Source organism: Triturus cristatus, chromosome 9 (assembly GCF_964204655.1).
Source record: "Triturus cristatus chromosome 9, aTriCri1.1, whole genome shotgun sequence".
In the NCBI taxonomy this organism is placed as follows: domain Eukaryota; kingdom Metazoa; phylum Chordata; class Amphibia; order Caudata; family Salamandridae; genus Triturus; species Triturus cristatus.
In genome coordinates, this window is record NC_140592.1 from 804,024,720 (window position 1) to 804,042,891 (window position 18,172).

General features: G+C 45.5%; 1 protein-coding gene across 1 annotated transcript in view; it reads left to right on the forward strand.

The window, feature by feature from the left end:
* The window catches only part of LOC146798869 (nesprin-2-like), a 194,839-nt gene that overhangs the window by 119,760 nt on the left and 56,907 nt on the right, over positions 1 to 18,172 (forward strand). Inside the window, exon 16 of the mRNA XM_085626205.1 lies at positions 12,303 to 12,431. Within this exon, the coding sequence (XP_085482331.1) occupies positions 12,303 to 12,431 (129 nt within the window). The remainder of the gene's footprint in view (positions 1 to 12,302; positions 12,432 to 18,172) is intronic.

Here is an 18,172-nt window from a genome sequence, read left to right on the forward strand (position 1 = left end):
TTACTTCCATGTCGTGTCCCTCTAAAAGGGGGGAATGCTAACCCCGTCGCCAGGACTGGCGAGGGGTTCGTATTCCCATTCGTATGACACCTTACTCGACATGTGTAGGTGATGTGATGCCAAAGTTAGCAAATAACCGCAAGGATTATAATGCATTAAAAGTAGTTGGCCCGCGTCACCATGGAACGGCTATTAGGACTTGGTTCCGCAAGCCGTCGACGGGCTCAGCTCGCGCCAGAGCACCGTCCCACATGATTCCCGGCACTCTGCCTTCAGGATTGATAAGGCCTGCTATAGGAGTGACTGATAGGAATCCATGTGTCCATTTTAGGGTTTAGGTGTAGGAATACTACACCTACAGCAACGGGTGATTACACCACGTGGCCCCAGCTGTCGTGCAGCCAGTTGTGTCAGATTTGGGCGGCCATTCCAGGGGTGGCATAATACATGCTTCAGCCCCTGGTAGGCCCTGGGTACACCGATGCCCTGGATACCTGTGGTATGCTGAGACAGGGACTGACAAGGCGGCCCAGTTCCAATTAGTGGATGCACCTAATGTACATGTGTGTTAATTTCGAGAGAGAACAGCTAGGCTGTGGGTCTGATTGGCAGGCCCACAGCCGGAGAAAGTCGTAAACCAATGAAGCAAAGGCAAAAAATCTGGGTGATCATAGGATTGCAGACCCTACTCTCCTACACCTACCACCCCACCAGATAGGGAATCCAAAAGGCTGGACACCTTAGGCAAGAACAAATTTCTTCCGCCAGCCTGGCACTGTGGTCCTTGAACATTACTTGCCTTTTGAGGTGTTACGCCCATGCACTTTGGTATTCAGTTGTGCAGATGCTACCCATTTGGTCCCAGAGGAGGCCCAGGCCATACTCTCCCAAGCTATAGCGGATGGGAGAGATGCAGCTAAGTTTACAATCCGATGTGGGCTGGACACAGCCAACTCACTAAGCAGAGCAGTTTCTTCATCGATGGTCTTACAACACTACGCCTGGCCAAAGACGACTGGCATTTCAGGGAATGCCAAAGCGACGTTTATGGACATGCCCTTTAATGACTCCCATCTCATTAAAGACAAGGAGGACTCAGCGCTGGAGAGCCTCAGGGATAGCAGAGCTACAGCCAGGGCTTCGGGCCTTTCCGTGGCGCCCCCGCCAACCCCAGTCCACCTTCCACTCCTTTCGTGACCACGGAAGGGGCTTCTAGCCTCGTCTTTACTGCCTAGCCACCACGGCACACAAACTCCCTAGCCTCAGCATGGCTGAGGATGCGTTTCCCCCAGACCTAATGTGCCCGGCAGCCAGAGGTCGGACCAGTCTGCCACCCCAGCAGCAGCAACCTCCAAACATCTTTAGTTTGCCCTCCAAACATCATGGGCAACCAGTGGGAGGCAGGGTACGCAATCACCTGCACCACTGAAGGTCGATAACATTAGACCGCTGGGTTCTCCAGACGGTCTGAAGGGGCTATTCCCTCCCCTCTGTGACTACCCTTCCACCCATGGTACCCTTGTGTGACAGGCTGACGGAGGACTATCTCTCCTTACTCGGCCAGGAAACGGGACACCATAGAGAGGGTGTCAATGCCAGGAGTAGGTTGTGGTTGTTAATTCGTTCTACTTTCTGGTGGTTGGTAATTCACTCTACTTTCTGATGTCCAAAAAGGACGGAGGCCATCATCCTCTCCTAGATCTGCACCCTCTCAATATCTACCTGAAAAGGAAAAATGCAAAATGCTCAGGCTCGCTCAAGTTCTAGCTCCAATCTACCCGGGAGACTGGCTGGTAGCGTTGGACTTGCCAGATGCATACTTCCACATTCCCGTCTTACCTGCCCACAGGTTTTACCTGCAGTTCACAGTGCTCACAGCACTTTCAGTTCACCGTGCTACCAGCACCCCTCGGGTGTTCACCAAGGTTATTGCCGCTCATCTGCACAGATCAGGGATTGCAGTCTTTCCCTATCTCAACGACTGACTGTTGAAGGCGATTTCACCCCAGGCTGTCGTCGCCGACCTCCAGACTTTGGTAAACCTTCTGCAGTACGAAGTCACACCTGACTCCCTCTTAGACCCTCCTTTTCATCTGAGCTGTTCTGTGTATGGTGCAGTTTTGGGCCTATCCCCCGAACAGCAAATCTAGGATATTCAGGCTATGATACAGCTGGCCCAGCCTCTATCCTGAATTTTGGTGAGCAGGACTCTGAGGCTCCTGGCCACATGGCCTCCTACATCCTGCTAATGACAAATGCCAGATGGCATATGCGGGCTCTGCAGTGGGACATGAAATTCCAGTGGGTACAACATCAGGGGAATCTCTCCGACATGGTCCAGATCTCGGCGAGAACTGGACGGGACCTGCAATGGTGGCTAACAGACTGCAATTGGGTCAGAGGCAGACTCCTCTCCCTTTCCCAACCAGACCACACAGTAGTGACAGATGCTTCACTCCTGGGATGGGGCAGCCATCTGGCAGAGGTGAAGATCAGAGGACTCTGTTCTCCGGTGGAATCCGGACTCCACATTAACTTGGTGGAGCTATGAACGATACGCTTGGCATTGAAAGCCTTTCTTCCTTCATTCAAGGGGAAGCTGCTTCAAGTGTTCATGGACAACACCACTGCCATGTGGTACTGCAACAGGCAGGGTGGGGTCGTGGACCCTTTTTCAAGAGGCCTTGCATTTGCATCTCTGAACGTGGCTGAAACAGCAAGGCATCTCCCTGGTGGTTCAACACCTGGCAGGTCCTCTGAAAGCCAGGGCAGACAAACTCATCAGTCCATGCCTAGCGGATCACGAATGGCGTCTCCATCCGAAGGTGCGCAATGTCTTTATCAGCAGCAGGGAGAGCCTTGAATAGATCTGTTTGTCTCCACTGAGAATACACAATGTCAGCAGTTTTGCGTGCTGGAGTTTCCAGCGCTTTTCATCTCGAGTGGAGCTCAGGCCCCATGTACGCCTTTCCGCCAATATCACTCCTGTCCAGAGTGCTCAAGAAGATCAGGAGCAACCAGGCCCAAGTCATTCTTTTGGCTCCAGCCTGAGCATGGAGCGTTTGGTATCCCGAGCTTCTCCAACTGAGCATCGATCTTCCACACTGGCTGCGTCATCTGGAGGATCTTCTGTCGTGGCAGCAGGGGAGGGTCCCCCACTCGAACCTGTCAACTCTATGCCTTCTTGCGTGGAGATTGAGAAGTGGCAGTTGACAGCACTCAATCTTCCTCCTGAAGTCTGTAATGTTATTTTGGAAGCCAGGCATCCCTCTACCAAAACCGTGTACATCTGCCGGTGGCAGAAATTTTTAAAATATTGTACAGAATTATCAATTGATCCTCTTTCTGCTTCCCTCTCTCATGTCCTTCTCTTTATTTTGGCTCTTGTCCAGCAGGGCTCTGCTTGGGGCACTCTCAAAGGGTAGTTTTCGGCTCTGTCTGCCTCCTTCAGGTTGCCAGACCAACCCTCTTTATTTAAATCCCCTATTGTAAATAGATGTCTTAAGGGGTCTTTGTTTCCATCTGCCCCTTTCATCATGCCTCAGTGGGACCTTAATTTGGTTCTCACTTTCCTGATGTGTGCTCCGTTCGAACTTCTGTACATATGCCCCCTCTGGCTGTTTACCATCAAAGCAGCCTTTTTAGTGGCCATAACTTCCAGCACGAGGGTGAGCGAATTGCAGGCTCTGTCATGTAAGCCTTCTTCCTGACCATCTTTTCTGATAGGTTGGTGCTTCACACTAGGGCCTCTTACCAGGAACAAGACCTCCCGAGAAGTAGCGGACCTGCTTCCCTGCATTCTGCAGGCAACCAAAGACTCCTGTGAGGACTTTGTGGCCGTAGAAACCCAACACCTGAAGACACCACTGCACCAGTCGCTCCAAGCGTGAGTAGAAGTGGGCCAACGGTGTCAACATGGTCCCCCAGCCCTCAAGGGACCGAGTCAACCGTGGTTTCGTCCACAGTGAAGCCCCCTCTACCGCTACTGCTCCTGGGAAGGAAACCTGATGCATTAAGACACCTCTGCACCCGTTGCCCATGGGGCGTGGAGAAGAGGACCAAAGGTGTTTCTACATCCCCGAGCATCATGAGGCTTGAGCCCCCCTGTTGGTTCAGCCCGACGGCCCTCCCCCCGTCATTGCGCCACCTCCACGCCTAGCTCCATGAGATTGAGTCCCTGTTCCCATTCCCTAAAGCCTCCGGTTCGGTCCTGCTATTGCTCCGCCAGACTGATGTGACAACAGTGGTGGCTGGTGACATTTGAAAGTGGTGAGTCGTAAAAGTTCGGGATGAGTGCCCTATGGCATGTGAGCATAGCTCGCATGCCCAACCGTCATAAGAGGAATTTGGCGTTGTTCTCCAACCAAGAAAATTTTGAAAAAAGAGCAGGCAAGTGAGGCATTTTCAAACATTTAAGAAAGCAAGATTGTTAATAAAGCAATAGTGAAAATGTAGTTATGACATCAATATAGAGATTTCATAAGATAATGACATAGGTAGCTGTTTATTCAGTATAACCACAGACTGGAACACATAATAAGTTCCAGCACAGGCACCAAAAGAAGAGCAGCCCCTAGATAGCTAACAACTGGCCCACATTTGCAAATCGGGGCATATTTTAACTTGTGAAGACGTGGTGATGGTGTATAGTTATCTTACGGTATGGTAGACTACATACATTTGTGTTTTTGTTGTAGTCAATGTTTGCAGTAATATGATCATGGAAAACAACAGTAACCACGAACCCAAGCAGCAGTAGAACAGAATACAGGCCAACATACTGCCCAAAAAAATATCCCATGCACTGACTTGTCGAACCGGTCCATCTGGCACTGTCAGATTGCCCTATACTCTTAGGCCAGTCCAACTCTGCAGAAAGAACACCCAGCAGAGACAGTCTCCCCCAGAAATCAAATTCACACACACACGCTATCAGACATACGCCCCCACACCCCAACAAAGAAACCTCCACTGCCATAATTATGCAGCACATGCTGCAGAATGACAATTCGTGGTCCTGCTTATAGCACACAAAATAACGTCAGATGCAAACTGAAAATAAGGCTTAACACACAAGCAGATGTGGACCCAACAACCTGCTGCTGAACTCATATCTCCCACAGTAGAAAAACCTTATGTGGGGATTTATACAGAGACAGACTAATAAGATCAGCACAAAGTATTCCATGTCAAGTAAAAAGGTACTACACACGTCCCAGCAGAAAGGAATGCAAATCTACTGTGTTGTCTTGTCATTACCACCTACATATAGAAACCAATTGCTTTTGAGTTATGCTAATTCTTTGGCAAACCATGTGACTTGTTGGGTCAGAATGCTCATTAGCATGCGCAGCTTATCCATATTTTGTTTTTTTTAATAACACCACATCTTTTAAAATGTGAATTGGGTAACCATGTTACGTCTCATGTACATGTTTAGCCTGCAACAACGATAGAGAACACTACACTTTTTTGGAGTGAACTGTAGCCTTCAAGAGTCACACTTAACAACACACTCTCCGGTCAGGGGACACATGTCACATTTCTCCTCACCAGCACAGTGAGTTGGGCATAGAATGTCACTCACAACTGCCAAGTTGTCAGCTCCCATAAGTGACATTTTCATGATTGCTGTGTGCTTATGTGTGACATTTTAATTCTTTATGTGTGACACTTTGTGTGACACATTTTATCTGTAGAAAAAAAGCAGTCACATCAATGTAGTGAAACAATTTAAACTAATTACCGTATTTTGCTACTGCAGTAGTGTAAAAACAGCCTTAAAAGTGCTGCAAGCATCCCAATGTACTTATGCTAGATCACCGACCTCCTCCCAAGTTCTCCTGTGGCTGTTCTGGAAATTATTTTGGCCACAGAACAAACAATGTACAAGTCTTCTAAAGGGAAAATTTTAATTTAATTTAGAGCCAGTAATACACAAGGTTTGAAAGTAATTTGCTAGTGAGAACAATTTTAACTGCTGAATTTTTACCTTGAAAAGTGGACAGGAGCATGCCATTCCTTTTAACAGTTAAGAGGTTTAGTAGGCAACTATTGGGAAAACAATGGAATTATTTTTGTAAAAAAAAATATTTTCCATGTATTGTTAGGAATAAAATAATAATGGCAATGTGTGTTATACAGTGTATCAAAGTATCATACCATATTAATGCAATTTTAAGTGCTGAAAATAAAAGGACGTTACTATTAAAAAATTTAATTGTACAAACCTTGGAAGGATATAAGTCTTGAGTTGGCCTTGCTGGGATTTGAATTTGTAAACTTTCCATTACTGTATATAGCAGCTGACACATTCAGCTCACTGTGCACCCCTTATCTTACCACTTAATTGAAGGAATGTTGCTTACATGGAGTAAGTGAAGAAAACATAAAGCTTTGTAGAAACAAGCAAACACTTCGAGACCATCAGCCCTTAAGTTTTTTGATTTCATACGTGTGAGTAGGTCTACAAATACAGTTGTTCTTTGCATTCTGGCACTTGAAGTCCTTAGTATATATTGGAATAAATAGACTGACAAGTGCTAGAATGCAAAGCAAAATCTAAATTGAATGTAGTGGCACAGTATTGCTTTAGAGCAGCTTGCACAAATGCTGTATTCAGCATAAGTGGCATAAAAAGCCCTATCTGGCACATGCATCAACAAAGACTTTTGCGATGCCTTAATTGCGATTTTTAAGGAATCGCAATTAAGGAATTGCAAAAGCCTATGCATGTAGGAATCGCTATAAAAATAGCGATTCCTACAAATTCCTTAATTGCGACTCGCAAATTGCGAGTCGCAATTAAGGAATGCCGTCCCATTCATTCCTATGGGCCTCCAGGCCCATAGGAATGATTTGGAGATTGCATGAGCAAATTGCGAGTACCAGTAGGTACTTGCAAATTGCTCATGCAATTTCAAGGGTGCAAGGGTGTCAAAATGACACCCTATTGCACCCCTGAAATTGATCTGTGCACATATGTTGCACACACATGCTCTAAGGGCATGTGTGTGCGCAACATGAAACTTTGAAAAATGCACAAAAGTGCATTTTTCAAAGTTTTGGTAAATTACCATGAAGTTCAACTTCATGGTAATTTGCTCCCCCTATTAGCGAAATCGCTAATATTTTAACTTTAATGCATTGCATTTAAGGTATCTCAATTTGGGATTCCTTAAATGCAATCGCAATTTAAGGAATCGCTATTTAGAGATTCCTTAAATTGCGATTATTGCATTTGGGATGATGCATCCCAAATGCAAAAATACCGGTCGCAAAGGGGCAGATTCTGCTAATCTGCCCGTTTGCGACCAGTTTTCTCGTTGATGCATGTGGCCCTATATAACTAATTATAGAGTGCAGTGGAACTTAAGATAATGTGGCCACTTGACAGACATGCTAGGGTAAACCTTATTGTGAGTCAATTAAAAACATTCGGAACCCAAGAGTCTTTCAGAGCCAGCCAAGAAAGCACAATTTGAAAAATACCCACATGAAACCGGTATTTTTTGTGGCAACATTAGCTCCGAAGCTGAGCATCAGCTGGCTTATAAACTATCTTCTATTGTGACCATGTGATGACCGTGGGTGTTGGCCCCAACTTTTCTCTCCTACCTGCTTTAGACCCCTCTTGGCCGTATACACTCCAACATAGCAGTCTGGCACTAGGAACAAGGCACACTTTCACTTCTTCGGTTTACTCTCCCCATAGGCCGGCTGACTGCTGAAGCTTATACCATGGAAGCTGTGTGGTCTCGGGTGAAGTATGAAGAGAAGCAAGGTGTCTTCAAGTTCAGGAGCCTGTTGGAAAGTCTGTGTGTAGTGAGCTCCTAAGCGTTTATACAGGAGATTGCGGACATCGAAACAGCAGTCCATCCCAGCGCGCACACTCCGCACAGAACAGAGTCCAAGTGGCAAACCAGCAATTAAATAATCTGACGATTTTTATGGATTATGTACAGCGGGTCGCTCTACTCTAATAATGCACCGATATGTATTAAACAGACACTACCTTCAAAGCAATGGCGCGTCTCCAAGGACCCCTCCGACAGAGCTGCCCACAAAACAGCCCTCTACCACCTGTGCATCAAGGAAGCCAAGAAAGCAGCCATCACCAACCGCATCAACACCACAGCCAACTACACAAAGGAACTATTCACAATTGTCAATGAATTTGCCAATCTGTCTGCCACAGTGAACACCATCCACCCCTTTCAAGACAGCCACTATCTGCAACAACTTCGACCCCGAACCCACCACCCCTTGTAAGTGCCAGCCAAACAATAACCACCTGGTCGTAACTCACTGCACAGACCACCTGAATCATCAGGTCATCTATCCACCCTGGGGCGCCCACAGTTCCCCGCCCCACCATCTCTTTAAACTCAGAGCCAACAAATCCTCACAGAGCTCACAAGCATACTTAACACCACCATCTCCACAGCAACCTTTACAGACGGATGTAAACATGCAGTGGTCAGGCCCCTCCTAAAGAAGCTGTTGGCTGTCCCCAGCGACCTAAAAATTACCGACCTATCTCCCTACTCCCCTACATGGTCAAAGTACTCGAGAAAGGATTCAACCAATAGCTAGCCGAATACCTGGAACTCAATCACCTACTCGATGCCTCAAAATCAGGATTCCGTGCCAACCACAGCACCGAGACTATGCTGATTGCCGCAACAGACGACATCAAATTTCCTCTTGACCACGGAGATACGACGACCCTGATCCTCCTTGACCTCTCTGCTGCTTTTGACACCGTCTTCCACCGCACCCTCATCGAAAGACTCCAGAATGCCAGCATACAGCGAAACACCCTCAAGTGGATCACTTCTTTCCTCTCACACAGAGCATCCGATTGCCTCCCTTCACCTCCGCACCCAAGGACATCACATGTGGCGTACCCCAAGGTTCATCCCTCAGCCCACCCGTTGAACATTTACATGACCCCCTCGCAGACTTCGGCAAATCCCACAGCCTCAACATAATCTCCCATGCTGATGATACTCAACTCATCCTCTCACTCACCGAGGACCCCACAAACGCCAAAACCAACTTCTGCAATGCCATGACCGACTTAGCTAAATTGATGAAAGACAGCTGTTTCAAACTGAACTCCGACAAAACAGAAGTACTAATCTGCAGGAAGAACACCTCTGCATAGGACCACAGCTGATGGCCAGCAGAACTCGGACCAATGCCCACACCAACAAACCACTCACAAAACCTCAGCATCATCTTTGACAACCACCTGACCATGAAACGACAAGTCAACACAGTTGTCTCCTATTGTTTCCATACCCTCTGCAGAATCTTCAGATGGATCCCAATCCACACCAGGGAGACCGTCACGCAGGCCCTCTTTACCAGCCACCTTGACTATGGCAATGCTCTCTACAACGGAATCACCACCCAACTCCTCAAAAGATTCCAGACCATACAGAACAGCGCTGAGACTCATCCTAGACCTCCCCAAATGTACCTGCATCACCCCTCACCTCAGGAACATCCACTGGCTGCCCATCCAGAAGAGATGCTAGTTCAAGATCGTCACACACGCTCCACACAAGCAAGGACCATCCTACCGCAACCATCGACTGATCTTCACTTGCCTGCGAGACACCTGAGCTCTGTCTTGCTCGCCCTCCCACACACTCGCCGCATCTGCATTGGCGGCCGCTCCTTCTTCTATTACCTACTCCTCCACCTCCGAACAGCACCCCTTTTGTTCCCACCCCCCGACCCTCCTCCCAACCCTCGGCTGACTTCAGGAATGAAGCTCAAGACCTGGCTTTTCGACTGAGACACGGCACCCTCAGTGACCAGATGCCTCTAGGGCTGACAGTGCTGCGCTCTGCAAATGCTAATTGATTCATTGATTGAAGCCTGCAGCCTCTTTTCACTGCGACCGTTTCTCATAGAGTAACATTGGGCACCCAAAGCTGTTTTGCACCCCTGCACATGGCTGCCCTTGTCCCGCTGGTGGTGTTCTGCTGGTGCTACCTTGGACCTCGCCCACCACTCACCTCAACTCCTGAAAAAGTGTCCCATAAGTCGCTGTACTATACCTGAAAGACGCACTAACTTTGTCCCATAGGATAACATTGCACTTTGTAAAAATTGCACTAAAAGTTAACTTTTTGAACTGAAAAGAATTCCCATTTAAAAACGTACTTAACTGAACGATTTTCTTCTGATGCCTAAAAATATATACAGATAATTATAAATATATATAGTTTTATAAATTGGTGTGGATCTCCTTCTTGAGTCTTGTGTCTCACTTATTGACCCAGCGTGTGTATTTTTTGATATCTTGTACTCCTCTGTGATAAGCCTAATGCTGCTCAAGCACACTACCCCTTATGAGAGCACTTGGGATTGCCATAGCAAGCCCCTGTCCACTCATAAGAGAACCCATGGTTACACAATATATCTCATTTTAATATATCATATAAAGAGCCAGCTTCCTACATTCACCCACTGGTGGGCCCACAGAGCATCTCTTGACCAATACCCAGAGATGGTTTACGCCAATAAATACATATGTGCAGATCATTCATCAGTTTATACATCCATTCATTTTTTCCTGTGGCCATGGTGCCATTTTAGTATGTAGATCTGTGGTATTACATTTACAGAAGAGACCAGTCCGTGCCAACATGCCTCTAGGATGGACACTTTTTTTAGGTGGGATGTTATCCAAATGCGGGTGAAACACTAAGGTCCCCGTGGGGACACTAGAAGCAAGAGGCCAAGAAAGTTTAATGTCACATATTGTTTGCTGTTAGTCATGCAGTACCAAATGATTGAAAACTAGATAAGGTAATATAAGAAACGACAAGAAATTAGTGCCTTTGAGTCACCTGGCAAACAGACAAAATAGAATGTCATATGTTGCACATTGAAAGCTCAATAGGCTTAAACACCTAGCAAATGCATGTCTGGAGCAAATGATAACAGAGGGGAGACTCCTCTAATAGAGGTCATGTGCAGTTAATTTGGGTACATGGTTACGATTGCAGGAGAGATACAAAGTTACTGAAGGCTAATGCTCTTTTTTATTTCTGATTTTGAGTGCTGCAGTGGAAAAATGGTAGAGAAATACATCTTGTTCCAGGCTGTAATTCTACCCTACAATGTACCAGGCCACTTGTCAATCAGACCACATCAGGCTTCCTCAAGTAAAAGGAAATCAGCAGTAACGTAACAAAAGTGATTATTTTTTTACAATACTAAGGGGCATTTACCTCCTGTTCCTAATAGACAAGTGTACAGGGTACTCTAAGAAGGACACTGTAAACATTACAGTTGTGGAAGCAGTACTCCAGAAGTGGGAAGATCGTTTTCGACGTTCAAAGGGTACCGATACAAAGAAAAGCTGTTTTGATTTGAAAATTTCAAAAATAGATATATAACATTTAAAATTCTTATGCTCGTACCAATCGACGGAAGAAGGAGAGATCTTCATGACGAAATTGAACATAGCTCCATGGATAGACACAAAGAACTGTTGTTTATCTTCGTTGTCCTTGCAAACTCTGAGACATGGACTCTGTCCACACTGCCCAGATCCAGGGAATATAAGATTTGATATTATGAGTCTGGAATTCTCTGAACGTAATTAAGAGATGCCTAGAGCATCTCAAAGTTCACCGCAGAACATTTCTTGTAGTCACTAAACAAGGGTGTTCAGGTGTGAATTGACTTTAAGACTTGAGCATCTTCCAGATGCACTAAACATCTCATATACCCTTCAGGCATGTTATATTTGCCCAACACAAAACGTAATGTTGAAGGTAAAATGCATTGGTCTAAGTGTTAGATGCTGTGGATATTTCTTAATTGGCCTCATAGTCATTCTTTGTGAACTGGTACTATATAATGTAGTTGAGGCTGTGAAATAGAAGTGGCACCTAGAATTGGAACTAGATTTCTTCTGTAGGAACTGAAGGACTATGTAGACAAATAAATTAAGAAACACAAAGAAATCCAAAAAGCATTTTATTTTCGTTTTAAAAAAATCAACTGGCAAAATGTGTAAAACATTTTTTTTTAAAACATTATAATGCTTTGTTAAAGCAAGTATTTATTGATTTCTTTAATAATGATGTTGAGTCATATATATAAACAGATTAGTTACCAGTGGTTCAGCATAGAAGTCCTCTTATTCTTCAATCTGGATTCATTTTAGTAGCTTTGTTATTAATTTCATTTACAGCAGTAAAGTAGAGTACAACTTGTTTCTTTCTCTAATTGCGCATTTCTAAACCTGTTTTTTATTTATTTTTATTATATAGGATTTTCATGAAACAAGCCATTCTTTTCTTTTGTGGTTGGAAAGTGCTGAAAACAGAAGGCACAGGTCCCAAATTCTGGACCCAAATGCTGATCCGCACACAGTGCTGGAATGCCACAGAGAATTAAGGGTGAGTTACAGGTGTTGTTTGCATGGCATTGGAGATATGAAACATCCTCCACCCATCTAAAGATGCAATTATTGTAATCACTATCTACAGTGTGCAGGTTCAACCTTTGAGGTAAGTTTATTTTCACAGAAAAAAAGATCCAAGGTTGGCGCTAAGGGACCAGAGCACAAGAAGGATAGGTGGTGACCTTATAAGAACATCATAGGATTTTTTTCATTGAAAAAGTCTTGTGTGTGCTTGAAAAACCTCCTACCAGAGTAATTTAGGAATGCATCAGTCACTCCTAAAAACCCTAAAGTGCTGTCTTTGTGGTTGTGAAGGCGGAGATTGGAGGGGTCTGTCCTATCTTAAATGCAGATGATATTTGTGTTTTTATGCCTAGTCTGTAGGACTTGGATTCAATATAGAATGACTCATTAAGCATGTTTACAATTGGAGATATAAGATTTTGAGCAACATAGTGGACTGGACAGTGCACATTACAGTTGCAAAAACCTCTTCTGATGTTGACGCACCCAGCAGTCTTTTAATCAGGCATATGTTAACTGAAAACACACAAAAAAATGTTTGTATCCCATCCCCTGATATTGTCGCAACTAAGGCATACCTGCTTAACCATATTCATACCACCCTAAAAACCCTTTTCATTTTTCATTAACGTGTCATTTTTATTTTTACTTACTTTTAGCGTCTGTGGTCATTGATTTAAAAGAGGTACACTATGCAGACAGTCCAGTCGACACTCAGTTTTACAGGGGTTAAAATAATAATCCCAAATGCTCTCTTTTGTGGTAGTGTGGACAAGCAGTTTAGGCTTATCAGCGGATAGTTTTAAGCATTTATTGCACACATAGAGTCAGTAAATGAGGCAGACACTCAATAAAGAAATCCAACGCCACTTTATAAAAATAGCACAAATTTTCATATGAATTTAGACACCAAGATCATCGTAACTGGGTAAGTACTTTTAAAGATAGTGGTTTTACAAGACTTAAAATGCACTGTTATTGTATCTTTAAAGCACCAATGTTAACCCTTGGGGGAAAACATATACTGCATTTGGTCTCTTAGCAATTACTTTCAGGACTCAAGGTAAGTATGGGACAAGGTCCAAAGGCTGTACCGACAGGTAACCTCTGTCGGCTCTGAGGCTTTCAGGGGCAGAGGTGCTTTTCTGCATCGGGTGCTCCATTCAAGTCAGTGGGAAACGGTCCTGTTGAAAAGAGGCTGCAAGCAGGGACTGGGGGGGGGGGGGGGGGGGGGGCAGTCAGGTCGAATCCACAGGTGGGGCTCAAGTCTTGAGGGTTTCGGGCATGCAGGGACACTGTCGGTCCACTCGGGCTGGGGGGCTCGGGTGCAGTGGGAATTAGTTCACCGGGGTAGCGTCGCTGTAGACTCTCGCTGTTCTCGGTTCCTGCAGAAAGAGACTGCAGGCGGCGACTGGTGGACCAATATGGCCAAACCCAATGATGACTTCAGCTCCTAAGGGTCTCAGAACCATGTTGGCACCATTGCCTCCCTCGGAATTGGGCTGTGGAGTTGAGATGTAGGGGTACTTTGAGGCATCGGGTTGCAGTCGGTCATAAGCTCACTTTGCGTCTTGGGGACCTGGTGAAGAGTAGAAGCAGGGCCACTCTCTGTTCTTACCTGGTGAATCCTGATGTCCCTCAACAGTAGGTCTTGCTTGGTGCTGTTGGAGTCGAGACTGGACCACCAACAACCCTTGGTTGCTGCAACTGCTCCTGTACTCAGGGTATTGGTGCTGGGCGGCTGCTGAAATTCCTGGTGTTTCCAAACTCGGTATGGAGACGGATCTTACCTCCGGGAGTAGTAAGACCTTTCTTCTGTTGCGCTGCTCCTTCAGTAAGCCCGATGGCTGAAAAGACGGTGGGCCAGGAGATGCTTTTCAGTACCTGCAGATGCAGGGGAGCAGCTCCTCTACTCCACCGGAAATCTTTCCCGGTTGTTGAAGGGCTGGGTAGTCCTCCAAGGGTTTTGGGGAGGGTGTCCAGTGTTTGGCAAAAATGGTCCTGCAATGGTCGAAGTGCAAGCCACCTGGCAGGGTTTTGCACCAGTCGTTGGTGCAGGTCTTCAGTCCATGCTCTCTTCGGTCCTTTTTAGGTCTCGCCTTGCTATCGCGTAAGCGATCGCAAAGCGAGACTATTGTAAGCGGGTTTTAAAAGTGCTCCCAAAAAGCGGATCGAATGGCTAGCACTCGCACAATCACGCGCATTGTGCCGCCATGCAATCCGCTTTTTGGGAGCACTTCAAAGCGTCCGCTCCCCCGCCTGGAATGCACTCCCCCACCCCGAAGCGCGCGCGCGCCACGCTCCGCCGGGCTTGTCTTTTTTTTTTTTTACTTTAAGCGCGAGGCGCGCGTGTGGCCAATGCTTGTCCTTTTTGGACCCTTTCCCACTCCCATGTCCATTCTTTACTTTATACAAACGTCTATTCTGGTTTACGTTGACCATCCAGCTTCCTCACTCTTCACCTATTTACCATTCCACAGGCGGCCACATTCTAGTGCCAGTCTGACACCCTCTGTTTTAAGTTTCTGTAGCCAGCCACAAGCATTTTCAGGCCCACTGATAATCTGTTGTAAATCCTCTAACATACATCTCATAGCAGAATGATCGTACCACAGCTATGTTGTGAAGCAATTTTCTGTTTGCAACCCACGGAGCTGCGTCTGCTTCTCTCCTTCCACAATGTGTTTCAGATTTTACTGTCCCCCGTAGTCAGGCTGTGTTCAAAATTCTCTCAGCTTTTATTCTCCATGGAGGTCCTCGTATGCCACACGACTGGTATCTAGCAGAGCTAGTATTGGCTCATTGCTCTTTTGCGTATTCATAAATGATGGGGAAAAAAGATGAACACACAGTCCATCTTTCTGACGTAAAACTATATATGATTTTAAATAACAATGTAGGACTAGGAAACATGAACAGTATGACTGCATAGGTGAACTCTCAGGGGAAATAGGCAGCCAAGAAACTCGCGTTTGAGTCACTCTCTCACTGAGTCACTCTCTCACTAATTGACTCACTCTCTCACTAATTGCCTCACTCTCACAGACTCACTCTCACTGACTCACTCACTCTCACTAATTGACTCACTCTCACTGGCTCACTCTCACTGACTTATTCTCACTGACTCACTAATTGACTCACTCTCACTGACTCACTCTCACTAATTGACTCACTCTCACTGACTCACTCACTAATTGACTCACTCTCAATGACTCACTAATTGACTCACTCTCACTGACTCACTCTCTCTCTCATGACTCACTCTCACTGACTCACTCTCACTAATTGACAACACAAGCTAGCATTGCACACTTCCACCAAGCACATACACCACCACCCATCAGGGAACAAATTAAAAGGAAACACACAACAGCAACCATAAATAGATTTAAACATGTGGCTTCTGGTACACACATAGGTGTAATAACAACAAACACAACACCACCACAAATGTACCACTTTTCATTGCAGTACCACCACCATAAAAATGCAGACAACGATGGACTTTGGGGGGCCCAAGCACGGCTCCCGTCCCCCTTGGGCCACTAGTAAGTAGCCCAGGGGGAACATGTAGTGCCCACCAACATCCATGCACTGTGCACACGGTGCATGAATGTGCACAAAGTGGTTTTTCGATAGAGCATAGCCAGCGCATGGGCTGCTCTGTGAGGAATGCTGTATTTGACTACGGACTTCAAGCTCCGCCTACTCTCCGCCCATATTTTTCATTCAATTATGTAATTGCCGTTTGTAAATACTGACTTCTGATTCTTAATAAGCTTGTTAGTCCCTTCTTAGTACCGCCTTGTCAACATTCGTAACCTCCCATAACAACTGGCCCTTTTACTTCTGTTACACAGTATATCTTATTTAATCTGTAAAAATTATTTTCTTTGATGCGTTTCTCCTGCTGCAGGCATAACATGCTTTCCTGCAACATGCACTGCCATGTGCACTTACACTTTTCAAACAGCCAGGGGCAATAGCAGCCGCTTCTTTCAAAGGAAATAGGTCTTGCATTTACATGCGCGGAGCGATTGCCATTTTAAATAACAACGTCTTTCATTTATTTGTTACTTATAACAAAAGATAAATAAAAAGTATTATCATTTGCAATGCCAATAGCTTTAACTCTTCCTAATGCGAGACCTATTGCATTGCAAATGCTTGTTCTTTCTTGCTCGGTTCCCAGTAGTTAAATATAATTTAGGGTCGTTAAGGGGAGTAAAAAATGGTAGTAGCCAATGGGCTACTTACCCCCTGGGGTCACTAAACCCCCCTAGATGACCACTTTGTCCCAGAGTTCCTTATTCCACCCCACACAAGATGGTGGAATTCTTGTCTTTTTGTTCACTTCAGGCTGCCCACCCTACAGGTTTGTTCAGCCTGGTGCCAAATGGGCCTTAGGGTAGGGGGTGACATCCTCCAGGTATGGGGAAGACAGGCTTGCATATCAAAGGCAATAAGCTCTTTAAAGCTCCCTGCCTTGACATGTTAATTTACTAGCCATCCTGTTAGGAGGAGGTGTAAACACCTCCTGCCAGAGCAGACATTGTTCCTGACCTCTGAGAGCGGGGCTCTCACCTCTCTAGAGGACTAGTAGGGTTCAGGGTATACCTCTAAGGTACCCTCTGAGTGCATGTAATAATAAATTCATCACTGGTATGAGTGTGGGTTTATTAATTAAAGGTGTTTGATACCAAACACCATAGGTTTCAGCAAAGCCATTATGTAGCTGTGAAACTCGTTTTCATCATTGCCTAGGCCATACATTAAGATGGCCTCCCTGCTCACTTGTAATATCCATCAATGGAACTAGACATTACAGGGGCATCTCTGCTCATGCAGATATGTCCTCACATGTGCTATTATGCATCCTGCCTTAGGGCTCCAAGGCCTGCTGTAGGGGTGACTTACATATAACCCATGCAGTGTCTTTGGCATGGTCCATAGCAGTGTGCCATGTAATGTTTTTGACAATGGTTTTCACCATGTTATGCAGTCTGCAAAGGCAGTCTGTGTGGAATTTGTGTGTGTGTCCCTTAGGGTGGCATAAGATGTGCTGCAGCCCTTAGGCACCCTCTTTAATACTCATACCCTCTGGAACAGGGGTACCATTTACTAGGGACCTACAGGGGTACCAAAGGCCTTTGCCAATTGTAGAACAGTCAGACATGACTTTGTTTTAAGGGAGGAGCACTGGTTAGCAGGCCATAGTGCACCGTCAAAGATGAAAATCTGCAAAAAGGGGGCAAAAAGTGCAGGGACTGCTGCTAAAAAAGCGCAGTTTCCCTCAAATGTTGACAAGAAATATTTCCAAAAGCAACAATGTTAAGAGCAGCCATGATCAAGGAATCAAAATTTGAAGAACTATGGTCTTTCAACTTGTCCCTTAGTCTTTTTTTTTTTTTTTTTTCTTCAAAGAAACCTTTATTACACAGTATAAATACATACAAGGGCCTACAACCACCAAGGCCGGCCGCTACAGAGCCCGAGGGCCCGCAATGCAACGTTGTCCCTTAGTCTTAATGCTTGGCTATACTTTTGTGAATTCATTTCTACATTTGCACTGCAAGTTTCAGTTCTGGTTTTCAGGAAACTTAGGGCCACATGTACATAGCTTATTTTTGGTCGCAAATGCCAGATCCGCAGAATTGGGCCGTTTGCGACCAAAAAAAAGCATTTTACTATTTACAAAACCCTATTTTGCAA